This window comes from Tachyglossus aculeatus, chromosome 3, assembly GCF_015852505.1.
Source record: "Tachyglossus aculeatus isolate mTacAcu1 chromosome 3, mTacAcu1.pri, whole genome shotgun sequence".
Taxonomy (NCBI): Eukaryota; Metazoa; Chordata; class Mammalia; order Monotremata; family Tachyglossidae; genus Tachyglossus; species Tachyglossus aculeatus.
This window is the reverse complement of record NC_052068.1, coordinates 18898641-18926086: the sequence shown is the minus strand read 5'-3', so window position 1 is coordinate 18926086 and position 27446 is coordinate 18898641. Positions and strand designations below refer to the sequence as shown.

Sequence of the window (27446 nt, the reverse complement as noted above, 5' to 3'; positions counted from 1 at the left end):
AAAACTGGGGGGTCAAAAGATAATAAAGAGAATTTCCATCTTTGGTCCCCCACCTAGTTAGTAGTCAAAACCAACAAAAAGAGATGCAATGAATGAAACCAAACTTGGGTAAATATTCTGTTGGTTTACTCAGAAAATTTCACCAATCCAGCCTCTAGAGACCAATGAACTGTAAACACAAGGCACTTAATTATCACTCCAAATCTTCACTGTATTTTAGGTAAGATGCTACGTCCTGCACAACAATAACTAGTTTATAAGCAATCATGAAAATTCCATCTTCTCTGAAGCCATAACACCACCTGAATCTTAAGTAGGCATTATGACTCAGTGGTTAGAAACCTGTTTTGAAAACTCCCAGCCAACTCAAACAACAATCTCGGCCTACCTGTTCTTCCCGCTCTTTTTCTTTGGTCTTACTCCTGGAGCCTCTGACAGCGGAAATGTCTCGGGCTGGAATGACAGAGATCTGATGCAGTGGCGTGTTCATTACAGCCTTCTATTTGGTCTCCTTAGTGAAGACAGAGAGTCTGCAAAGGATGCATTTTGCGCAGTGGCTGCAGAGCTGTGGGGGGAAAAGAAACAGAAAAAAAAATCAGGCTTAATTCAGATAGTTTTCAAACTTTAAAGCGAGTATGTTTGAAGGCTAGATGAAGCTGGAAGACTGACCTTATCTTTAATAAGGCATCCTCCAAAAGAGGCAAGAGATCAGGTTTACGCATCATAAGTAGTTAGCTCCATTTCCAGTAAATTACTTAGCCCTACCACTGAAATTATAACAAGAATAATTATAGTATTTGTTAAGCGTTTACTATGTTCCAGGAACTGTAGTAAGCACTGAGGTGGATACAAGCAGATCGGGTTGGACACAGTCCCTGTCCCATGTGGGGCTCATAGTCTCAATCCCCATTTTACAGATGACATAACCGAGGCCCAGAGAAGTGAAGGGACTTACCCAAGGTCACACAGCAGACAAGTGGCAGAGCCAGGATTAGAGCCCATGACGCCCAGGCCTTGCTCTATCCATTACATCATGCTGCTTCTTAATTATACACCCCATGTGCGATAGGGTCTGTGCTTGAACCGATTATCATGTCTCTATCCCAGTGTTTAGCACAGAGCTTGACCTATAGTAAGCACTTAATATGACTCATGATTCAGAACTCAGCAGATGCTTTTTTGTCAGAGGGACAAGTGTAAATTTCAGTCATGTTTTTGGGACAGACCCTGTCGCAGGTAAATACACAATAGTGAAACTTTGGCCCTAGTGCAGAGAAGCAGCGTGGCTCAGTGGAAAGAGCGCAGGCTTGGGCGTCAGAGGTTATGGGTTCGAATCTCAGCTCAGCTACTTAGCTGTGTAACCTTGGGCAAGCCACTTAACTTCTCTGTGCCTTAGTTATCTCATCTGTAAAATGGGGATTAAGACTGTGAGCCCCACATGGGACAACCTGATCAAGCTGTATCCCCCCCAGCGCTTAGAGCAGTGCTTTGCACATAGTATGTGCTTAATAAATACTACAATTATTATCATTATTACTAAGATTTTATTTGGAGTTAATCTAGAACCCCAGAGAAGCAGCATGACCTGGTAGATAGAGCCTGGGACCTGGGTTCTAATCCCAACTCCATCTCTTCTCTGCTGTGTGATCATGGGAAAGCCACTTCATTTCTCTGTACCTCAGTTACCTCATCTGTAAAATGGGGGATTCATTCATTCAATCATTTATTGAGCGCTTACTGTGTGCAAAGCACTGCACTAAGCGCTTGGGAGATTACAACATGCCAACAGACACATTCCTGCCCAAGAGCTCACAGGAATTGTACTTTCCAAGCGCTTAGTACAGTGCCCTGCACACTGTATGCGCTCAAGAACAGTGCTTTGCACATAGTAAGTGCTTAATAAATGCCATTAAAAAAAAAATACGATTGAATGAATGAATTGAGACTGTGGGCCCCATGTGGGAGATGGACTGTGTCCACCCTGATTAACTTGTTCAGCACTTAGTACAGGACCTGGCACATAGAAAACACTTCAAAAATACCAGAAAAAAACATAAATGAAGGGGGTAATTTTGGCATCTACTTGTTCAGATTTCAGTTGCATCACTCCTTAGCAGGCCCCCCACTGACGATATGAACAATTGAAATAAATAGGACAAAGACTTTATTAAAGATTTCAGCACCAGTAGTTTAAATTTGGTATCTCCCTAATGAAAATGAGATTCGATTCTCTGGAAAGGTAACTGTTTTCCCCATTATTACCATATGCCACTTGAAAAACAGGTGATTCCATTTACATAATTATGCAAGAAGAATGAAGTTGAGCAGCAGGTGGAAAGAAAGCTACAACAAAGAAGCCTCGGTCTGTTTGAATGCTTGTTAGGTGGGTCAACAGCTTCATAATGGAGATGATAAAAGAAAAAGTATGACCACAAATCCAATAAATGCATCTATTTATCTACCAAGCTGCATTAACCAGAATACAACCTGATCATTTTCTAATCAATGTTGAAATGGGGGTTCGCTATCTGTTCTCCCTTATACTTGGGCTGTGAGCCCCAAGTGGGACAAGAACTGTGTTCAACCTGCTCAACTTGTACGTACCCCAGTGCTGAGAACTGTGCTTGGCACACAAATACCAGTATCATTATTATTATTATTGTTGTTCAAGTTAAAGGGCCTTTCTATCAAGGGAATCTTTGTGATAAACCAAACCTATAGAGCATCTGAGATATTTTGGGAATGTAAGGGCTGGTTTACAACATCAGGATTGACCAATTCTGTATGGCATGGAAAATATTTCTGTAGTGGAAGGACTGACTTATGACAGCAGGATAAGCCAATTCTGAAGAGCATCTAAGGTATTTCTGAAGTGTCAGGACTGCCTTAAGACATCAGCCAATTGCCCTAACCAATTTTCAGCCATGATAAGGAATGCAGTTTTAAAAAAAGAAGAAAACTCCCCTGCCCACCTTGCTCATTGTCCCTAAGCCCTGGGTGGTCTCCTCAGCCAAGGGTGAGGATCTCTTGGAGGGCTTGAAAGGTCAAGCAACCTGGATCCCCCACTACAAGTGGGTGGTATGGGAAAGAAAGGGACATCACACACAGGCTTCTTAGTGGACCTCTCAACTGCTCATGTCACAGTAATCTGATCTGACACAGAAAATTCTGCCTATAGAGGACAATTAAGACTACTGCTTCCAACTTCCTCAATATGATGGCACATAATAAGTTAAGGCCAAATGTTAGTGGCGATCCCTGGCTGTGAAGAGTGGGTAAAAATTAGCTTCACACTGAGTAACTGAAAATGACAAAATCCATGCCTGAAACAAAACTCATCTTTCCTTCCCCCTAAGCCCATTTCTCTCCATAACATTCCACCCTCCACCTCCCAGAGCCTGCCATCTTGGTGTCATCCTCGACAACCACCATCTTCCAAATCTCCCTTTCAGTCTACTACCAAATCCTGCCAGTTCTTTCCACATAACATCTCCTGGATCTTCCCACCCGGCTGCCACCCTGGTTAAAGCTATGGCCTCGGCCTGGTTAGATTACTGCATTAGCCACCTCGCCCTTCTCCCGGCCTCCAAATGCTTTCCTTCTCCCCCACCTTCCACACTGCTGCACAGGACCCCTCTATGAAGAACAGTTGGACCCACATTTCTGGTTCCCCATGTGTCTTGGAATCCAAAGAAGTTTCTTCAAGACTGGCTACAAGACCACCATCTCTGGGCCCACCTTACCTTTCCACTCTCTTCACCTGCCCGCCATGGCCTGCCACGACAGCATGGCTACACCCAAACCAACCCTTCTGACTGTACTTTGCTCTGGACTCTTCTGCCTCCGCCCTCCCCAGCTCAGGCTTTCCCGCCTGGCTTGGAACTCCCCCCATCCCAGAACAGACAGGCCATAGATCTGTCCAAAGTCACACAGCAGACAAGAGGTGGAGCCGGGATTGGAACCCGCACCTTCTGATTCCCAGGCCCGTGGCCTATCCACTGTCATCATCAATCGTATTTATTGAGCGCTTACTATGTGCAGAGCACTGTACTAAGCGCTTGGGAAGTACAAATTGGCAACATATGGAGACAGTCCCTACCCAACAGTGGGCTCACAGTCTAAAAGGGGGAGACAGAGAACAAAACCAAACATACTAAAAAAATAAAATAAATGGAATAGATATGTACAAGTAAAATAAATAAATAAATAAATAAATAGAGTAATAAATATGTACAAACATATATACATATATATATATATAGGTGCTGAGAGGAAGGGAAGGAGGTAAGATGGGGGGATGGAGAGGGGGATGAGGGGGAAAGGAAGGAAGGGGCTCAGTCTGGGAAGGCCTCCTGGAGGAGGTGAGCTCTCAGCAGGGCCTTGAAGGGAGGAAGAGAGCTAGCTTGGCGGAAGGGCAGAGGGAGGGCATTCCAGGCCCGGGGGAATGCACTATGTCATGCTGCTTCTTACCAAGCATGTAGTAGTACAGTACTCTGCACACAGTAAGCGCTCAATATATACCATTGACCCAATACAACCACTACTACCCCTCCCTTTCACTCACAGACTCATAATAGGAATAATTAGGGTACTTGTAAATCGCCTACTCTGTGCCAAGAACTTTTCTAAGCATCGGGTGAGATACAAGTTAATCAGGTTGGATACAATCCCCGTCCCACATGGGGCTCACACGCTTAACCCCCTTTATCCAGATGAGGTAACTGAGGCCCAGAGAAGTGAAGTGACTTGCCCAAGGTCACACAGCAGACACGTGGCCAAGCCGGGATTAGAAACCAGGTCCTTCTGACTTCCAAGCCCGTGCTCTAGCCACTAAGCCACAAATGTCTTAACCATTAGGAAAGTAAGGAGAGTCATTAATAGGGGAAGCCCAGTTATCTGAAACGAAGTCTGGAAGTCAGAGGACCTACATTCCGTTTCTTCATCTTCACACTGGGATTGAATCCTCCTCTCTCCTACTTGGACTGTGAACCCCACATGGAACGTGCATCCAACAAGATCTTGTATCTACCCCAGCGCTTAGTTTGGTGCTTGGCACACAGTAGGCACTTACCAAGTACTATAAAAAAAAAATAACAACCCGCTTAAGAGGGCTTTGAACCAACCCTCAGAGCTCATGGGCTGAGCTTTTAGACGGTGAGCCCACTGTTGGGTAGGGACTGTCTCTATATGTTGCCAATTTGTACTTCCCGAGCGCTTAGCACAGTGCTCTGCACACAGTAAGCGCTCAATAAATACAATTGATGATGATGGGCTGTCAACCTCAAGCGAACATACAAGCCCGGACCTGGGTCCGGGCCCCAGATCCTTCTCTTCTACCAGACTTCTGTCTTTCGGAGGGTGACGAGTGAATGACGGCACCATCACCCTGTAACTCCAGAGAGCCAGTGGTTGTATCGTTTCAGATAACTGGGCTTCCCCTATTAACCAAACACCCCTTCCCCACTCAATAAATACATACTAGTGGAGGATTGCGGTTAATGACTCTTCAAAGAGAGCCCAGTAAAGACATCTGACACCCAGCCACTGGGGAGTCTTTTTTTCCAAGCACGTATAACAGGTAACAGGAAACAGGAACACCATACATCTAAGCTTTTCTCCTGCTCCTAACGTCTCTGTGCCAAAACCGGCGGCTCTTCCTCAGCCAAACATGATCTAAGGTAGGAATTGATAAATCAGTGGGTGAACAGTCATCGAATGACTCCTATTTCCCTGGCCGACGGCAATCAGGGAGAGTCACTGTCACCAAAGGCCTGAGATAAATTAGAGATCTCGCCCAAAGCGCAAGTGAATCCAACCACTGCATCTGTCTCTGGGAAAAAGGGAAGAAAGCTGACCTTTCGTCTCCTGTGTGAAGGGCCCTTTGTGTCGAGGTTAGAAGGCTCAATGTTATTAGGCAGAAACCTTTCCTGCTTTGAACAAGGTTGTACCCGTTTGACAACTCAACGACTGGTATTCTGAGAATGAATCATTTGGTCACTGGGATTTATTGAGCACCGACTGTGTGCACAGCACTGTACTAAGTGATTGGGAGAGTATACTACAGAGTTCCTGGACATGTTCTCTGCCCACAAGAAGCTTACAATCTAGATTAAATCCAGGGAAAGTCCATCCTATATTTTTAAAAGGGATGCCATATTATTAAGAATAATGGTAATCACATTATTATTAATAATAACAATAACAATAATTGTGGTAGTTGTTAAACTCCTAGTAGGTGCCAGGCACTGTACTAAGCACTGGGGGAGATACAAGGGTCATTCATTCATTCAACTGCATTTATTGAGCTATTACTGTGTGCACAGCACTGTACTAAGTACTTGGGAGAGTATAATACAAGAATGGACAGATTCCCTGCCCACAACAAGCTCACAGTCTACAGGACTGTGATTGGGTTGGACACATTCCCTGTCCCACAGGGGGCTAATAGTCATAATCCTCATTTTACAGATGAGGTAACTGAGGCCCAGAGATGTGAATCGGTTTGCCCAAGGTCACACAGCTGACAAGTGGCGGAGCCGGGATTAGAACCCATGACCTTCTGACTCCCAGGTTTATGCTCTCTCCACTAACCTCTGCTATACATCCTTGAGAGGTAGCAAGCCATGAGCCTTGGAGTCAAGGGTCCTGGGTTCTAGTTCTGCCATTTGTCTCCTGTGTGATGTTGGGCACATCACTTCTCTGGGCCTCAGTTTTCTTCTCTGTAAAATGGGCATTCAATATCTGTTCTTCCTTCTACTCAGATAGTGAGTCTCAATAAGCACTGGATGCAATCTGATTAATCTGTATTTACCCCAGCACTTAAGCCCAGGGCTTGGCACATAATAAACACTAATTAATGCTGAAATAACTTTTCGTATATTTTATTGCACCCATGATTCCCAGTATTGTGATCCTTCAGATAAAGCAGTCAGGAGCATTGACCTCATATTTTTTTCCATGTCTTTTCTTCCTTTTTTCCTTCTTAAATGGACAAGAGGGAACTAGTCCTTGAAGATGATAATCTGAGAAAGCTTTCAGGGACACCATCCAAACCTAATACATGTGCCTTGAACGAATCAAATAATACTGAGCAACCAGGTGCCCAAGGTGTTGCCCAAAATTACTGGGAAAAGAATCCATTTCTGCTCACTCAACCTTAAAAGGTAAACCAAACACACATCCACACATGAGGAAGGGAAATTCCTTCTTCAAACATCCCTCCATGAAGGCACTTAAAGCCAAGAAATCCCAGCTCGCCACCTGTCTTCTGTGTGGCCTTGGGCAAGTCCCTTCACTTCCTTGTGCCTCAGTTACCTCATCTGCAAAATGGGAATTAAGATTTGTGAGCTCCATGCATTACTGTGTCCGTCCCCCCCGATTATTCTGTATCTACCCCAGTGCTTACTACAGTGCTTGGAACAAAATAATTACTTAACAAATACTACTAAAATAAATAACAACAACAACATATAGAGCATTCCACTATAACAGATGAACATGTCCTGGGGTTTCAGCCAGAATTTAAAATGCACTCCTCCCAAATCTTTACAGGATTCCCTGAAATGGGTCAGAAGTCACAGGGCTCTTAGGTTGTCCTTACTTCCCCCCTCTTTTTTTAATGGTATTTGTTAGGAGGCTACTAAGTGGCCAGGCCATTGTACTAACGACTGAAGGAGATACACTTAGTACAATGCCTGGCACATAGTAAGCACTTAAATACCACGATTATTATTATTATAATCAGGTTGGATGCAGTCCATGTCTCATGTGGGACTCAGTCTCAATCCCCATTTTACAGATGAGGCACAGAGAAGTTATGCGACCTGCCCACCATCACACAGCAGAAAAAATGGCAGATCCAGGATTAGAACCCAGGTTTTTCTGACTCATAAGCCTGTGCTCTCTACTAGGCCATGTGTCCCTCCGTCAATAAATCAGTCAATGATTATTTACTGAGTGCTTACTGTGTGCAGAGCACTTCACTAAATACTCAAGTGAGTATAACACAAAAGAGCTGGTACACAAAATCCCTGCTCTCAAGGGGCTTCCAGTCTACTGAGGAGAAGCCCAAGAAAGTGGCAACAGACGTTTCTATTTGGACCCCTAAATTGCACTGACTTCCACCTTGAGTAGTCATGGAAAGGAAGGAGGTGTTTCTGCCTTATCATCTCTCAAGAGGATATCTCCTGGTTGCACCTCTGATTCAATCCCTTCACACCTTTAAAAATCAATTGTGACCATTCTTCTTCCATTCCCGATCGCTGTCTTCAACCTCTCACTCATTTTCACCCGCGTACCCCAATGCTTAGTACTGCTCTGCACGAAGTAAGCACTTGATAAATACTATTATCACTCTTCCAGACTGCCAGCCCATTTCTAGACTGAAAGCCCGTTATGGGCAGTGATTGTCTCTTTATTGCTGAATTGTACTTTTCAAGCACTTAGTACAGTGCTCTGCACACAGTAAGCACTCAATAAATACGATTGAATGAATTTTGTTGACGGTCCCTTCTCCTGTGCCTTAATACATAACCATGTGTCCCAAGCCCTAAGAAAAAAAAACCTCTCTCATCCCCACTACATCACCCAAACGCATCTCCAACTATTCCTCTCCCAACTCTCAAGCACGGTTTGTACCCCGGCTGTCTTCATCTCCCTCCTTTGACTATCTATGCTCTTGCTTGTACATATCTATTCTATTTATTTTATTTTGTTAATATGTTTTGTTTTGTTCTCTGTCTCCCCCTTCTAGACTGTGAGCCCACTGTTGGGTAGGGACCGTCTCTATATGCCGCCAACTTGTACTTCCCAAGCGCTTAGTACAGTGCTCTGCACACAGTAAGCGGTCAATAAATATGATTGATTGATTGATTGCTTCTGCCCCATCCATTCTAATAGTAATAATAATGGTATTTTCATTCATTCATTCCATCATATTTATTGAGTGCTTACTATCTGCAAAGCACTGCACTAAACGATTGGGTCTTCTAACTCTATTGTCCTCTCTCATGTGCTTAGTACAATGCTCTGCCCACTCAATATATACAATTGTTATGTACCCTACAACAGACACACTCCCAGCCCACAGTGAGTTCACATTCTAGAGTGGTAGACAGACATTAATATACATAAATAAATAACAAATATTTACATATGTGCTGTGGGGCTGGGAGGGAGAATGAATGAAGGGAGCAAGTCAGGGTGACGCAGAAGGGAGTGGGAGGAGAGGAGAGGAGGGCTTTGTCAGGGAAGGAATCGAAGGAAATGTGCCTTCAATATGGCTTTAAAGGTGGGGAGAGCAATTATCTGTCTGATATCAATCAATCATATTTATTGAGAGCTTACTGTGTGCAGAGCACTGTACTAAGCGCTTGGGAAGTACAAGTTAGCAATATATAGAGACAGTCCCTACCCAACAGTGGGCTCACAGCAGACAAGTGGCAGATCCAGCATTAGAACCCAGGTCTTTCTGACTCCCAAGTCTGTGCTCTTTCAATCAATCAATCGTATTTATTGAGCACTTACTGTGTGCAGAGCATTGTACTAAGCGCTTGGGAAGTACAAGTTGGCAACATATGGAGACAGTCCCTACCCAACAGTGGGCTCACAGTCTAAAAGGGGGAGACAGAGGACAAAACCAAACATACTAACAAAATAAAATGAATAGAACAGATATGTACAAGTAAAATAGAGTAATATGTACAAACATATAAACATATATACAGGTGATATGAGGGAGGGAGGGCATTCCAGGCCAGAGGCAGGGCATGGGCGAGAGGTCAGCGGTGAGACAGATGAAGTTGAGGGACAGTGAGAAGTTTAGCACTAGAGAATTGAAGTCTGTGGGCTGCGTTATAGTAAGAGAGTAGCGTGGTGAGGTAGGAGGGGGCAAGGTGATTGACTGCTGGGCAGTGTTATTGCAGGTGAAGATGAGTTTCAGGTGGTCGGGGTCAGCCAGGTGGCCGGACCTCCGCCCAGCAGTCCTCCACAGCACGAGCACATGACCGGAGTGCCAAACATCAGCTCATAATTACCCACTTTGCCTTTCACTCCCAAATACCAAGCGGACATCAGGGTTCAACCCAAAGTTTAAACAGTACTACCTCACAGATTATATCATCACTCATTAGTGGAACTTGAAAAATGTTCAAATCAGTGTAGCTAATCAAGGGGTAGAGGACCTGGGCTGCCCTTTGGCTCAGAGCTTCCAAACTCGTGCTATCAGTAGTAGTAGTAATAGTATTTATCAAGCACTCACCGTGTGCATAGCATTCATTCAATCGTATTTACTGAGTGCTTACCTGTGTGCAGAGCACTGTACTAAGCCCTGGGAAGTGTACAGTACAACCATAAACAGACACATTCCCGTCCACAATGAGATTACATTCTAGGTACAGTATATCTGTCTCCGAAGCTACACTCTAATCAATCAATCAATCGTATTTATTGAGCGCTTATTGTGTCCAGAGCACTGTACTAAGCGCTTGGGAAGTACAAGTTGGCAACATATAGAGACAGTCCCTACCCAACAGTGGGCTCACTCTAAGTTCCTGGAGGTCACAGAGATTGGGTCTTCTAACTCTATTGTCCTCTCCCATGTGCTTAGTACAATGCTCTGTCCACTCAATATATATAATTGATTGATTGATTGTATTGCAGAATACTAATGATGTAAAAATAGAAAGCTCTTAAAATAGCAATTTTACTCTTCTCAGTGTCTGGGCATATTTTCATTTTTTTTTAATCTTATGTCTTTCATCTCTAGAGCTCTTATTGACCAACTTCACGAGTTTTACAGACTTCATTCACACTCAACATCTAAGATGGATGAGAGGCAAGTAATGCTCTTATTGCTGTGTAAATAAGAGACTTGAGTGATTTGCTCCGGGAAGAGTCAGTGGGAGAGAGGTGACTATGGTTACTTACCTTCTCTAGCAAAATATGCGAACTTTCTGTAAGAATCTGAAGCACCAGAATTGAGACACTACTTGAAATTGCCATCTGTGTGATTCCAAATAATCCGATCAATTAAAGAGCGGCACAGCCTACCAGAAGAAGTCCAGGCCTGGGAGTCAGAGGACTTGAGTTCTAATCCCTGATCTGCTACTTGTCTGCTGTGTGATCTTGGACAAGTCACTTCACTTCTCTGGGCTTCAGTTTCCCCAACTGTAAAATGGGTATTAAATACCTGTTCTCCCTCCTACTTAGACTGGGAGCCCAATCTGGGACAGGGTCCATCCTGATCATTTTCAATTCACTCATTCAATCATATTTACTGAGCACTTACTGTGAGCACAGCACTGAACTAAGTGCTTAAGAAATTACAATACAACAATAAACAGGGACATTCCCTGCCCATAAAGAGCTCACAGTCCAGAGTGGGGGAGACAGACATGAATACAAATAAATAAAAGTACAGCTATGTATAGAATGTATATGTATGTATATGTATAGAATATAAATATTTATTTATTTTACTTGTACATATTTATTCTATTTATTTTATTCTGTTAATATGTTTTGTTTTGTTCTCTGTCTCCCCCTTCTAGACTGTGAGCCCACTGTTGGGTAGGGACCATCTCTATATCTTGCCAACTTGTACTTCCCAAGTGCTTAGTACAGTGCTCTGCACACAGTAAGCGCTCAATACATATGACTGAATGAATGAATGAAAAGTGCTTTGGGGCTGGGAGGGGGGAAGAGCAAAGGGATAAATAAAACTACAGATTTGTGCATTCATTCATTCATTCGTATTTACTGAGCACTTACTGGGTGCAGATCACTGTACTAAGCGCTTGGGAAGTACAAGTTGGCAACATATAGAGACGGTCCCTACCCAACAGCGGGCTCAAGTGCTCTACCCCTTTGCTTAGAACAGCACTTGACCCACAGAGTGAGTTTTCAAGCCATGCAATATCAATCAATGGTACTTACTGAGCGCTTATAGTGTGCAAAGCACTACACTAAGCGCTAGGGAGAGTGCAATATAACACAGTTGGTAGACAAGTTTCCTGACCATAATGACCTTATCATGAAAATAACCAACACTGCTTTCTAAAGGTGGAATATAGTTTGCTACCCTAAAACCCAGCACTGGCATGATGAAGGTGAGTCTGGTGGTCTTTGGATTCCTAGGACATGGCTCTGCTATCCCCATAAGCACCATCACCTCGCCTTGGACACAATCCCTGTTCCATGTGGGGCTCACAGTCTTAATCCCCATTTGACAGATGAGGTAATTGAGGCACAGGGAAGGGAAGTGACTTGCCTGAGGTCACAGAGCAGACAAGTGGTGGAGCCGGGATTAGAACCCAGGTCGCTGTAACTCCCGGGCCCGAGCTATAGGCCATGCTCCTTTGGACTCCCATTAGAGGTCCTGTTCAGGCCACCTATTTGTCCCTGTTCTAGTGACTCCCTTCTCTCCTTCTCCAGCCCAGCCCACACCCTCTGCTCCTCTGCCACTAATCTCCTCACCGGGCCCCGTTCTCGCCCAGCCCACGTCCTCCCCCTGGCCTGGAATGCCCTCCCTCCGCACATCCGCCAAGCTAGCTCTCTTCCTCCCTTCAAAGCCCTACTGAGAGCTCACCTCCTCCAGGAGGCCTTCCCACACTGAGCCCCCTCCTTCCTCTCCCCCTCCTCATCCCCACCGCCTTACCTCCTTCCCCTCCCCACAGCACCTGTATATATGTATATATGTTTGTACATAGTTATTACTCTATTCTAATTGTACATATTTACTATTCTATTTATTTTATTTTGTTAATATGTTTTGCTTTGTTGTCTGTCTCCCCCTTCTAGACTGTGAGCCCACTGTTGGGTAGGGACTGTCTCTATACGTTGTCAATTTGTACTTCCCAAGCGCTTAGTACAGTGCTCTGCACACAGTAAGCGCTCAATAAATACGACTGAATGAATGAAAAAGCTGAAGATTTGCTGAAATCCAGGAAGGAGAGAATTCCACTCCTAGGAGCTCTCACTATTACTCTCAGTCTCTGTTTGAAATGAAACTGCTCTCTTATGTTTCCCATTTCTATGATTTCTTGATATGGGTTCACTGAGGAATTCAAGAAAGAAAATGTTGGATTATACTTACTGCGGAGGAGAAAGTTCCTCCTAGACCCAAGGCAAATTTAGGGAATACTACACAAAAGAAGAGCCAAGATTCTTATCCTTAGAAATCACGGGTAGGAAGAAAAAAAAATTAAGAAATTGATCATAATCCATAGGCTACTTGAAACTATTTAATAAGCAAGTCCAGATTTATAGAGTTCCGTAAGTAAGCTTGAACTCTTTCACCCCTCAACTAAGGAGTGCAGTTGGGGACAGATCACAAGGTGGCTCAATCAATTAATCAATGGCATTTATTGGGCGCTTACTGTGTGCTAAGCACTGAACTAAGCACTTGAGAGAGTACACTACAACAGAGTGGGTAGACATGATCCCTGCCCGCAAGGAGCCTGTGAGAAGCAGCGTGGCTCAGTGGAAGGAGCACGGGCTTTGGAGTCAGAAGTCATGGGTTCAAATCCTAGCTCGCCACTTGTCAGCTGTGTGACTTTGGGAAAGTCTCTTAACTTTTCTGTGCCTCAGTTACCTCATCTGTAAAATGGGGATTAAGACTGAGTGCCCCACATGGGACAACCTGATCACCTTGTAACCTCCCCAGTGTTTAGAACAATGCAGAACAGAATAGTAAGTGCTTAATAAATGCCATTATTATTAAGGAGCTTAGTATAGGTCTGGCTGGATTCTGACCCAGAAAAAATCTGGAGAGTCAGGGGTGTTTCTCAGTCACAAATGAAGCTTCCCCTGAGGATTCAAAGATGGCACCCTCATCGAATACTGTCCTCTTTGAACATTTGCCTCAGAGGATTCCAAGAAGGCGTTCTCACCGAACAGCTTCCTCAAATGATTCAAAGATGGCACCCTCACTCAACAGCTGCCTTGGAGGATTCAAAGATGGTGTTCTCACTGAACAGCTGCCTCGGAGGATTCAAAAATGGCCCCCTCACTCAACAGCTGCCTCGGAGGATTTAAAAATGGCGCCCTCACCCGGGAGCTGCCTCAGAGGATTCAAAGAGAGTTCTCACCGAACAGCTGCCTCAGAGGATTCCAAAATGGCACCCTCACCTAAAAGTTGCCTCAGAGGATTCAAAAATGGTGCCCTTACCCAACAGCTGCCTCGGAGGATTCAAAGGTGGCGTTCTCACCGAACAGCTACCTCAGAAGATTCAAAGATGACGTTCTCACTGAACAGCTGCCTCGGAGGATTCAAAGATGGCGCCCTCCCCCAACAGCTGCCTCAGAGGATTCAAAAATGGCACCCTCACCGAACGGCTGCCTGGGAGGATTCAAATATGGGGTTCTCACTGAACAGATGCCTCAGAGGATTAAAAAATGGCACCCTCACCAAACAGCTACTTCAGAGGATTCAAAAGCAGCGCCCTCACCAAACAGCCACCTCAAAGGATTCAAAAATGGCGCCCTCGCCAAACAGCTGCCTCAAAGGATTAAAAGAAGATGCCCTTACCCAACAGCTGCCTCGGAGGATTCAAAGATGGCGTTCTCACCAAACAGCTGCCTCAGAGGATTCAAAGATGATGTTCTCACTGAAGAGCTGCCTCAGAGGGTTCAAAAACAGTGCCCTCACTGAACAGCTGCCTCAAAGGATTAAAAGATGGCGCCCTCACCCAACAGCTGCCTCAGAGGATTCAAAAATGGCACCCTCACCCAACGGCTGCCTCAGAGGATTCAAAAATGGCACCCTCGCTGATCAGCTGCCTCAAAGGATTAAAATATGGCGCCCTCACCCAACAGCTGCCTCAGAGGATTCAAAAATGGGACCCTCGCCCATCAGCTGCCTCAAAGGATTAAAATATGGCGCCCTCACCCAACAGCTGCCTCGGAGGATTCAAAAATGGCGTTCTCACCAAGCAGCTGCCTCAGAGGATTGAAAAATGGCGCCCTCACTGAACAGCTGCCTCAAAGGATTAAAAGATGGCGCCCTCACCCGAAAGCTGCCTCAGAGGATTCAAAAATGGCACCCTCACCGAACGGCTGCCTGGGAAGATTCAAGTATGGAGCCTCAGAGGATCCAAAAATGGCGCCCTCACCCACCAGCTGCCTCAGAGGATTCAAAAATGGCACCCTCACCGAGCGGCTGCCTGGGAAGATTCAAATATGGAGCCTCGGAGGATTCAAAAATGGTGCCCTCACCGAACAGCTGCCTCAGAGGATTCAAAAATGGCACCCTCATCCACCAGCTGCCTCAGAGGATTCAAAAATGGCACCCTCGCTGAACAGCTGCCTCAAAGGACTTAAAGATGGCGCCCTCACCCACCAGCTGCCTTGGAGAATTCAAAGATGGTGTTCTCACCGAACAACTGCCTCAGAGGATTCAAAAATGGCCCCCTCACCCAACAGCTGCCTCGGAGGATTCAAAGATGGCGTTCTCACTGAACGGTCTCCTCCAAGGATCCAAAGATGGCGCCCTCACCCACAGCTGCCTAGACGCCCGCAACGAAGCAATGAGGAACTGCAACGCAAAAGGTGCAGCCTGTCCCTACGCTGACTTCCCAAGAGCTTAGTACAGTGCTCTGCACATAGTAAGCGCTCAATAAATATGATTGATGATCAATTGTATTTATTGAGCGCTTACTATGTGCAGAGCACTGTACTAAGCGCTTGGGAAGTACAAATTGGCAACATATACAGACAGTCCCTACCCAACGGTGGGCTCAGTCTAAAAGGGGGAGACAGAGAACAAAACCAAACATACTAATAAAATAAATAGAATAGATATGTACAAGTAAAATAAATAAATAATAGAAGAAAGCAAGTTAGGAATTTCAAAAATTAATCTCCACATATTTTCAGAGCAGATAAGCATTTCACCCCTCCTACTGAACCCTGGAAAAGATACGCTTGCCTGCTTAACCCTGCGGGTTGAATTATACTCTGCCTTATTTCTCCGGCCTTTCGGAAAACTCCAACTGCGGCTGGACAGATGTTGTTACTTCAGTTTAGAACATTTTCTTTTCGGCCAGCTTTGGCCCTCTCGAATAATGCTGAAAATAATCCTTTTCTGGAGATGACAGATGTTGATTCTCCGTCCCCCTCTCCATCCCCCCCATCTTACCTCCTTCCCTTCCCCACAGCACCTGCATATATGTTTGTATATATTTATTACTCTATTTTACTTGTACATAACTACTCTATTTTATTTTGTTAGTATGTTTGGTTTTGTTCTCTGTCTCCCCCTTTCAGACTGTGAGCCCACTGTTGGGTAGGGACTGTCTCTATATGTTGCCAACTTGTACTTCCCAAGCGCTTAGTACAGTGCTCTGCACACAGTAAGCGCTCAATAAATACGATTGATTGATTGATTGATTCTAAAATACGGATCCCAGGTCTGGATGTAATCCAGTTTTGGACTACAACAATATTCCAAGAGAAAGCAAAAGGGAGAGTCTCAGAGGATGGAGGCTTTAGCTAAATGCATGAACGGACCAAAAAAAACCAAACTAAAAACCAGGATGTGGAAATTAAAAAGTGGAAAAACACTTCAACCTTCAGCATCTTGCCCACCAATAATATGATTCTACAACCTGAATCTCTCACACACAACTCCCTGCTATTATTGGTATCCATATCATGGTATCATGATGGTATCCATGAAGCTCTTACTACATGAGAAGCACTGTTCTAAGCCCTGGGGTAGATTCATTCATCCATTCATTCGATCGTATTTATTGAGCACTTACTGTGTGCAGAGCACTGTACTAAGCGCTTGGGAAGTACAAGTTGGCAACATATAGAGATGGTCCCTACCCAACAGTGGGCTCACAGTCTAGAAGGGGGAGACAGAGAACAAAACAAAACATATTAACAAAATAAAATAAATAGAATATGTACAAATAAAATAGAGTAATAAATACATACAAACATATATACATAGATACAAGTATCTATGTATAGGTAGATACAAGTTAATCACAGAACAGTGCTTTGCACATAGTAAGGGCTTCCCAGACTGAGCCCCCCTTTTTCCTCTCCTCCTCCCCATCACCCCCCCACCCTGCCTCCTTCCCCTCCCATCACTTGTATATATATTTGTACAGATTTATTACTCTATTTTACTTGTACATATTTACTATTCTGTTTATTTTGTTAATGATGTGCATATAGCTTTTAATTCTATTTGTTCTGACGACTTTGACACCTGTCTACATGTTCTGTTTTGTTGCCTGTCTCCCCCTTCTAGACTGTGAGTCCGTTTCTGGGTATGGACCGTCTTTTCATGTTGCCAGCTTGTACCTCCCAAGCGCTTAGTACAGTGCTCTGCACACAGTAAGCGCTCAATAAATAAGATTGAATGAACGAATGAACAAATACCATTATTATTATTTTTATTATTAATCAGGTCCGACTCAGACTCCATCCCACATGGGACTAACAGTCTAAGTAGGGAGAACAGGCACTGAATCCCATGTGCAGTCCACAAGACAGCTCAGACTGGATGCCTCATTGTAAATTCAAATTAAACAGTAAAGGTAGAGTTCCTAATCAGCACATACGCCTTCTCCTTTCTTAGCTCCTCCACGTGGTAGGCATATAATAGATACAATATCATCATAATAAAATATATAAGATTATATATAATAAAATATAAATCATTAAAAATATAATAAAAGAGAAGCAGCGTGGCTCAGTGAAAAAGAGCACGGACTTTGGAGTCAGAAGTCATGGGTTCAAATCCCAGCTCTGCCAATTATCAGCGGTGTGGCTTTGGGCAAGTCACTTCACTTCTCTGGGCCTCAGTTCCCTCATCTGTAAAATGGGGATTAAGACTGTGAGCCCCATGTGGGACAACCTGATCACCTTGTAACATTCCCAGCGCTTCGAACAGTGCTTTGCACATAGTAAGTGCTTAATAAATGCCACTAGTATTATAGCCTGGGACAAGGTGGCCGAGTGGTTAAGGCGATGGACGTGCCCAGAGCGTTTCTGTACAAAGATGATCCAGGCAGCAGAGTGAAGTATAGACGAAGTGCGGAGAGACAGGAGGATGGGAGATCAGAGAGGAGGTTGACTCCACATCCAACAGAAACTCCTTACCATCGGCTTGAAAGTGCTCAATCGCCTTGCCTCCTTCTGCCTTACCTCTCATTATAGCCCAGCCTGCAAACTTCACTCCTCTAATGCCACCCTACTCAACGTACCTTGATCTCATCTATCTTGCCACCCACCTCTCGCCCACGTCCTGCTTCTGGCTTGAGACACCCTCCCTCTTCATATGTGACAGACAATCACTCTCCCTCCTTCAAAACCTTCTCAAAAGCACACCTCCTCCTAAAGGGTTTCCCAAAGTAAAGCTCTCATTTCCTCTTTTCCCACTCCCTTGTGCGTTGCCCTTCCTCTTGGATTTGCTCCCTTTTAACCATACTTCCCTCCCCCCCACAGAACTATGTACATACCAATCAATCAGTCGTATTTATTGAGCTCTTACTATGTGCAGGGCACTGTACTAAGCGCTTGGGAAGTACAAATTGGCAACATATAGAGACAGTCCCTACCCAACATTGGGCTCACAGTCTAAAAGGGGGAGACAGAGAACAAAACCAAAAATACTAACAAAATAAAATAAATAGAATAGATATGTACAAGTAAAATAAATAGAGTAATAAATATGTACAAACATATATACATATATACAGGTGCTGTGGGGAAGGGAAGGAGGTAAGATGGGGGGGATGGAGAGGGGGACGAGGGGGACGTTATACCAATAACTTTTTTATTCCTATTCATGTCTGTTTCCCCATCTAGAACTCATTTCTAGACTGTGAGCCCGTTATGGGCAGGGATTGTCTCTGTTGCTGAACTGTAATTCCCAAGTACTTGGTACAGTGCTCTGCACACAGTAAGCGCTCAATAAATACATTGAATGAATGAATGAATGAATGAATGAATAAGCTCACTGTGGGCAGGGAACCTGTCTACCGCCTCTGTTGTGCTGAACTTTCCCCAGCACTTAGTACAGTGCTCTGCACAGAGTAAGCACTCAATAAATATGCCTGATTGACTGACTGGGCACTCACAGTGGGCAATACACTCTCCTAAGCAGCTGGAAAGTACAAAACAAATGACACAGCCCCTGCCTGCAAAGAGTTTACACTTTAATGGGGGGAGACAGACATAGAAATGGGGTGGTGGATAGAACACAGGCCTTGGAGTCAAAAGATCATGGGTTCTAATCCTGGCTCCGCCCCTTGTCTGCTTTGTGACCTTGGGCAAGTCACTTCACTTCTCTATGCCTCAGTTACCTCAACTGTAAAATGGGAGTGAAGACTGTGAGCCCCACGTGGGACATGGACTGTGTCCAAACCAATGCTTGCATCCACCCCAGTGCTTAGCACAGTGTCTGGCACATAGAAAGCACTTAAATACTGCTATTGTTACTATTTTTATTATTACTTGAAAATTCAAGTGACTATCCTCTAGCTTATATAACTGCATAGGTCCTTGAGGTTGCTGGTTGGTTTTTGCTTCACCTCCTTCCAAAACTGTAACACAAAAACTAAATGTCTGATAAAGTTTTTGTTCACTAAATGTCCTCTAATTAGAACTATTTACTCAAAAGAAAAGCAGCAGACATTGTCACCACAGACAATGGAAAACTCTGGCCGGCACACGATTGACAATGATGTCCTTTTAGGAAAGTCATTCATTCAATCGCATTTATTGAACGCTTACTGTGTGCAGAGCACTGTACTAAGCACTTGGAAAGTACAATTTGGCATGCATTCATTATTTTCAGTAGAGCAGATGGTAACACTTTCTAACCCACAGGAACAAAAAAGCTATCAACGGGATTCTTTAAAATCTTCCAGTATTTTGAAGGCTCAAGGAGCATGTCATTGCCTGAGCCGTGCGATCGGTTCGTGTTCTGAAGAGTGGGGTTGAAGGGAAACGTGAGTCAATTAATGGTATTTACTGAGCACTTACTGTGTTTAGAGTACTATATTAAGTGCCAGGGAGAGTGCAGTACAAAAGAGTTGGTAGATATGTTCCCTGCCCACAACGAGCTTACAGTCTAAAGGAGAAGTCAGTCCTTAAAATGTATCTTTTGAAAAATTACCATTGGTGGCCGCCATGTTTATAATATAGGAAGAGGTATTACTGGCCCATCCTGTGGTTCATCTTGCCCTTTATTTGGTCTCCAACAGTGGCAATGGGAGGCTCAAAGGAAATGTGGGGTGAGTCTAGACATATCACAGATGTTTACTGAGTTCCTCTCAAAAAGCATTAATCAATCAATCAATTTATTGGGCACCTGCTATGTGCAGAGCAATTAAACAATGGACTCTACTAAGCACTTGGAAGAGTACAATAGAATTAGCAGACATATTCCCAGCCCATAACAAATTTACAGTCTAGAGGGTGGGAAACACATTAATATTCCTTCACTCATTATAATCGTATTTACTGAGCGCTCACTGTGTGCAGAGCACTGTACAAAGAGCTTGGGAAGACAACAATAAACAGATGTGTTCCCTGCCTACAAAGAGCTTACAGTCTAGAAGGGAAGACAAACATTAGTATAAAGAAATAAATGACAGATATGTACATAAGTACTGCGGGGCTGGTGGGCGGGAGATGAATGAAGGGAGCAAATCAGGGAGACGCAGAAGGGAGAGGAAGGCTTAGTCAGGGAAGACCTCTTGGAGGAGATGTGCCTTCTATAAGGTTTTGAGGGGGGAAAAGTAAATGTCTGTCAGATACAAGGAGGGAGGGCATTCCAGGCCAGAAGTAGTATGTAGGCAAGAGGTTGGCGGCAAGACAGATGAGATCGAGGTACAGTGAAAAGGTTAGCGTTAGAGAAGCGAAGTGTGCAGGCTGGGTTGTAGAAGGAGAGTAGCGAGGTGAGGTAGGAGGGGGAAAGGTGATTGAGAGCTTTAAAGCCAATGGTGAGGAGTTTCTGTTTGATGTGGAGGTAGATGGGCAACCACCGGAGTTTCTTGAGGAGTGGGAAGAGAAGTAACTTATAATACCCAATTCAAAAGATATGTACAGACGTTCTGTGGGTTTGGGCAACTATCAAACGTCCAAAGGACACAGATTAAAGTGCATAGACGACGCAGAAGTGAGACGGAGCCAGGGAAAAGATGGCTTGATTGAAGAAGGCCTCTTGGAGAAGATGTAATTGTAGTAATGCTTTGAAGGTGGAGAGAGTGGTGGTCTGGAAGATATGGAGGGAAAGAGAGTTTCAGGGTAGGGGGAGGACGTGGGAAAGGGGCTGGTAAGGAGAAGCAGCGTGGCTCACTGGAAAGAGCACGGGCTTTGGAATCAGAGTTCACGGGTTCAAATCCCGGCTCCGCCAACTGTCAGCTGTGTGACTTTGGGCAAGTCACTTCATCTCTCTGTGCCTCAGTTACCTCATCTGTAAAATGGGGAGGAAGACTGTGAGCCCCATGTGGGGCAACCTGATCACCTTGTAACCTGCCCAGTGCTTAGAACAGTGCTTTGCACATAGTAGGCACTTAATAAATGCCATCATTATTATTATTATAGGCAAGATTGGGGCACAGCGAGTAAGCTGGCACTAGATGGGCGGAGTTGACAGAACCGTTTCCTGCCCACATGCTCTGTAAACTCTTGTCCAACGTTTGCCAACTGGGGCCAGTTAGTGATCGATTGTAAAATGGCTCCACTGGAGGAGAGATATGAACCTTTATTGCATGAGACAGAATATAAATCCAAAGTCCTAAGAACCTACTGCTCAGCAAGAATAAAATATTCATTCATTCATTCAATCGTATTTATTGAGCACTTACTGTGTTCAGAGCACTGTACTAAACGCTTGGGAAGTACAAGTCAGCAACATATAGAGACGGTCCCTACCCAACAACGGGCTCACAGTCTAAAAGGGGAAGACAGACAACAAAACAAGAGAGTCAACTAGGATTTGGAGATTCTCAGAGGTAAAACCCCAACCTCTGGGTCATAAAATGAACCAAGGTCAAGGATCCACCTGACAAATTGCTACAGGAACATTTACTGCCCTCGAAATAAGGGTATGAGGCAAAATACCACTGAATAGCATACAGCGAATCAATCAATTGTATTTATTGAGCGCTTACTGTGTGCAGAGCACTGTACTAAGAGCTTGGGAAGTACAAGTTGGCAACATACAGAGACGGTCCCTACCCAACAGTGGGCTCACAGTCTAGAAGAATAATAAATTCAGGAAAAAAACATGGAAAAAGTGAAAGAAGAGAGAGTTGTACAGTCTCTCCTTGTATGAGACAAGACTAATCCAAGTAGTAACTGACGGACAGATGAGCGGGCCAGAACTTGGTGGAGGGAGGGGGAAAATCCTTATCTTTTTTTAAAGTATTTGTTTCAGGCTAAATGTTACTTGCTATGTAATTATCATATTTGTTAAGCAGTTACTATGTGCCAGGCACTGTACTGAGCGCTGGGGTGGATACAAGCAAATCGGGCTGGACACGGTCCCTGTCCCACGTGGGGCTCACGGTCTCAATCCCCATTCTCCTGATGAAGGAACTGAGGCACAGAGAAGTGAAGTTGGCTTGCCCAAGGTCACAAAGCAGACAAATCATCATCAATCATATTTATTGAGCGCTTACTGTGTGCAGAGCACTGTACTAAGCGCTTGGGAAGTACAAGTTGGCAACATATAGAGACAGTCCCTACCCAATAGTGGGCTCACAGTCTAAAAGGGGGGGGACAAAACCCAACATACTAACAAAATAAAACCCAACATACTAACAAAATAAAATAAATAGTCTAAAAGGGGGGGGACAAAACCCAACATACTAACAAAATAAAACCCAACATACTAACAAAATAAAATGAATAGATATGTACAAGTAAAATAAATAAATAAATAAATAGAGTAATAAATATGTACAAACATATATACATACATACAGGTGCTGTGGGGAAGGGAAGGAGGAAAAATGAGGGGGATGGAGAGGGGGACGAGGGGGAGAGGAAGGAAGGGGCTCAGCAGAGCCTGAATTAGAACCCATGACCTTATGACGCCCAGGCCAGAGCTCTATCCACTAAGCCATGACTTGCCATATGTTACTGCTGAGGTAATCCTACGTGCCAAATTCGCTAATATAAAAATGCCCAATGAGGTGGGCCCCTCTCAGGATGGCACCTGGCGAGTTTCCAGTCCTCTACCAGTCATGACTACGGGAGGGACGGTCAAACAGAAGCCTACCCATTCCATTCCTAGCTTGGGCAGTGGCTAGTGAGTGGAAGGCAATGTGCTACACGTCAAAACTCACCTGTGTTGGGCAGGCAGCAGCATCATGGGAGAGAGTCAGTGATGGAGACTCAATTTTACCGCGTGGAAATTCATTACTCTACGAATATACAACCAGAATGACTGCAGATGGAGGTGGGATGCTCTGGGAGAGGTGTGTCCATGGAATCGCTATGGGTCGGAGACGACTTCGACGAGGGACCCCCTCGTCCCCCTCTCCATCCCCCCCATCTTACCTCCTTCCCTTCCCCACAGCACCTGTATATATGTATATATGGTTGTACATATTTATTACTCTATTTATTTATTTATTTTGCTTGTACATATCTATCCTATTTATTTTATTTTGTTGGTATGTTTGGTTTTGTTCTCTGTCTCCCCCTTTTAGACTGTGAGCCCACTGTCGGGTAGGGACTGTCTCTATGTGTTGCCAATTTGTACTTCCCAAGCGCTTAGTACAGTGCTCTGCACATAGTAAGCGCTCAATAAATACGATTGATTGATTGATTGACTCGACAGCCTAAGACAAGGCAAGATGAAGTGGGGGTCGCTCCTAGTGGAAACGGCTCCATGACGAAATGCCCAACAGAAACTAAAGCAGTTTCTTTTGAGCGGTTATGACCGGATAAGGAACCCAGGCACTCCGGACCCAACCAGGACTAGCTGAAATCCGGGAGAGCCTGGAACAACTCCAGGTGACATGGGCAGGGAACACGTCTGCTAATTCTGTTGTACTGGACTTTCCCAAGTGCTCAGCACAGTGCTCTGCACATGCTAAGTGCTCAATGAATACCACTGATTTATTGAATGACTCACATGGAGATCCCCAAACCTGCCCTGGCCAACAGAGAAGTCTCCAGGACTCATTGAGTCAGGAGTCGGTGCCCCAAGCCCCACTGGCATTCATTCATTCAATCGTATTTATTAAGCGCTTACTGTGTGCAGAGCACTGCACTAAGCGCTTGGGAAGTACAAGCTGGCACTGTTGGCGTGGCGGATAGAGCACGGGCCTAAGACTCAGAAGGTCACGGGTTCTAATCCTGCTCCGCCGCTTGTCTGCTGTGTGACCCTGGGCGAGTCGCTTCACTTCTCTGGACCTCATCTGTAAAATGGGGATCGAGACTGTGGGCCCCACGTGTTTCCAACTCGATTTGCTTGTAACCACAGCACTTAGTACAGTGCTCGGCACCAAGTAAGAGAAGCAGCGTGGCTCGGTGGAAAAAGCCCGGGCTTTGGAGTCAGAGGTCATGGGTTCAAATTCCGCCTCCGCCACTGGTCAGTGGTGTGACTTTGGGTGAGTCACTTAACTCCTCTGGGCCTGAGTTCCTTCATCTGTAAAATGGGGATTAACTCTGTGAGCCCCACGTAGGACAACCTGATCACCTTGTAACCTCCCCAGCACTTAGCAAAGTGCTTTGTACATAGTAAGCGCTTAATCAATGCCATTATTATTATTATTATTATTAAGTACCCAACAAATACCATTATGATTACTATTATTATTACTACTTGGGATACCTCCAAGTCAATGCCCATCAGAGAAGCAGTGTGGCTTAGTGGAAAGAGCCCAGGCCTCCCAGAACATGTGGGCTCTACCTTCTGGCCTGCTGTGTGGCACTGGGCATATCACAGTTTCTCTGTGGCTCAAATTCTTCATCTGTACAATGGGAATTAAATAGCTGGTCTCCATCCCTCCCTTAGAAGGTGAGCTCCATGTGGGACAGGGACTATTTCTAACCTGATTACTTTGGACCCACTCCAGTGATTAGTACAGTACTTGACACATGCTGCTTGGCAGATCCCACAGTAAGTATTATTGCTATCATGGGCATTTATTGAGCACCTACTGTGTGCGGGGCACTGTACTAAGCACATGGGAGAGAACAATAGGGGTAGAAGACACAGTCCCAACCCACAAGGTATTTAGCATTTAATGGGGATCATTAGAGAAGCAGCATGGCTTAGTGGAAAGAGCCTGGGCTTTGGAGTCAGAGGTCATGGCCACCACTTCAATCAATCAATCAATCGTATTTATTGAGCGCTTACTGCGTGCAGAGCACTGTACTAAGCGCTTGGGAAGTACAAGTTGGCAACACATAGAAACGGTCCCTACCCAACAGTGGGCTCACAGTCTAGAAGGGGGATCGACCCCTTCACCAAAGCCGGCACCAGACTGGGGACTCAAGGGAGTCTCGGCAGCGGGGACCAGAGTCTTAATAACAATCATAATAAAATAATACTCAGCATAATACTCAAATACACACACATGTCAGCTGTGTGACTTTGGGCCAGTCACTTAACTTCTCTGTGCCTCAGTTACCTCATCTGCAAAATGGGGATTAAGACCGTGAGCCCCACGTGGACAACCTGATCACCTTGTAACCTCCCCAGTGCTTAGAACAGTGCTTTGCACATAGGAAGCGCTTAATAAATGCCATTATTATTATTATTAGCTGTTTTGCCATTTAGACTACATGCCCCAGGGACGTTGTCTGGTCTGATTAACCTGTACCTACCCCAGTGTTTAGTACAATGCTTGGCACATAGTAAGCACTTACATATGTTTATGTTCATCACCATGAGACTCAAGGGCTCTCCAGTGTCAGGTGACACCTGATGGGGTTATCCAGCACTGGGAAATCGTAAGATTGCTAGGTCCTAATGGGAATACATTACAGTTCTCCTATAACACAAGGGTTATGCGGTATTTATTATAAAGTATTTATTCATCTTAATGTCTGTCTCCCCCTCTAGACCGTAAGCTCATTATGGGCAGGGAACGTTTCTACTAACTATCTTATATTGTATTGTACTCTTTCAAAGGCTTAGAAAAGTACTTCACATCCTGCCTGGAATGCCCTCCCTCTTCATATCTGCCAGACAATGACTCGCCCCCTGCTTCAAAGCTTTGTTGAAGGCCCATCTCCTCCAAGAGGCCTTCCCTGACTATGCCCACCTTTCCTCTTCTCCCACTCCCTTCTGTGTCACCCTGACTTGCTCCCTTTATTCCTGCCCCTCCCAGCCCTACAGCAATTATGTACATACATGTAATTTTATTAATTTATATCAAAGTTTTTCTCCCCTTTTACATTGTAAGCTCGTTGTGGGCAGGGAATGCTCCTCAATTCATTCGATCTAATTTACTGAGCACTTACTGTGTGCAAAGTGCTTGAGAGAGTACATTATAACAAATGTTATATGTTTAGACTGTGAGCCCACTGTTGGGTAGGGACTGTATATGTTGCCAACTCGTACTTCCCAAGAGCTTAGTACAGTGCTCTGCACACAGTAAGCACTCAATAAATACGATTGATGATGATGATGATGATGATGATAACAATAAACAGAAAAATTTCCTGCCCACAAGCCCACAGTGTAGAGGGGGAGAGAGCCATTAATATACATACATAAATAGATGAATTACAATGTGTCTGTTTTACTGTCCTCCCCCAAGTGCTTAGTTCAGTTTTCTTGCACACAGTAAGGGCTCAATAAATACGACTGACTGCTCTGCACGTAGTAAGCGCCCAATAAATACCACTGATCGATCAGTTGATCCCAACCAACTGTGCAGTAAGGAAAACCTGCACTATCATGCGCTTGGTTTCACTGTGACCATACCCATATTCACGCAACATATATTCTACATCTACAGCATATTCCATCCAGAGAGACTCTTTGTCCCTGTCGCATGGCATTCTGAAAGACTAATGAAAATGCAAGTGGATGGACAGAGTGGCTACAACGTGATGTTCAGATGCGCAGCGAACCCAAGTTCCAAACTCTGAAAAAAGGACCCAGTGTTCCTGCCCCCTGCCCTTTACAGCATTAAAGAGAAAAATGAAAAAGCAAAAAGACGCAGTAAAAGTCAACGCCAAAGTACACGCCACGCGGAATTAATTTTTCCTTAGAGTTGTTGTAACCAACACGCTTCTTTGTGGTCCTTTACATAAAATATTTTAAGCAAAGATTAAAAAAAAGGTTGGCATTCTTTTCCAAGCTCAAAAGCTTTTTTATGTGATTTTAATAATATGAAATACTCGCACAAAGAGCTGTTAAATAGCGTGTGCCTTTCGAGCTCAAACCGCAGAAGCCAAGGCTGACACCAACACGTACCAGAAGCCCTGAACTCATCTCTCTTTTATTAAAGGCT

The 27446-nt window shown here is 44.5% G+C and overlaps 1 protein-coding gene across 4 annotated transcripts in view; it reads right to left on the bottom strand.

Annotated features, from left to right (window-relative positions):
- The window catches only part of MARCHF8 (membrane associated ring-CH-type finger 8), a 231933-nt gene that overhangs the window by 163889 nt on the left and 40598 nt on the right, over positions 1-27446 (bottom strand). For 3 of the 4 annotated variants that reach the window (XM_038743686.1, XM_038743689.1, XM_038743687.1), the window contains one exon: positions 389-565. In XM_038743686.1, the coding sequence (XP_038599614.1) occupies positions 389-490 (102 nt within the window). In that variant the 5' untranslated portion in view covers positions 491-565. Of the gene's footprint in view, positions 1-388; positions 566-15413; positions 15431-27446 lie in introns of those variants that run through there. The other variant, XM_038743688.1, reaches the window with a different exon arrangement.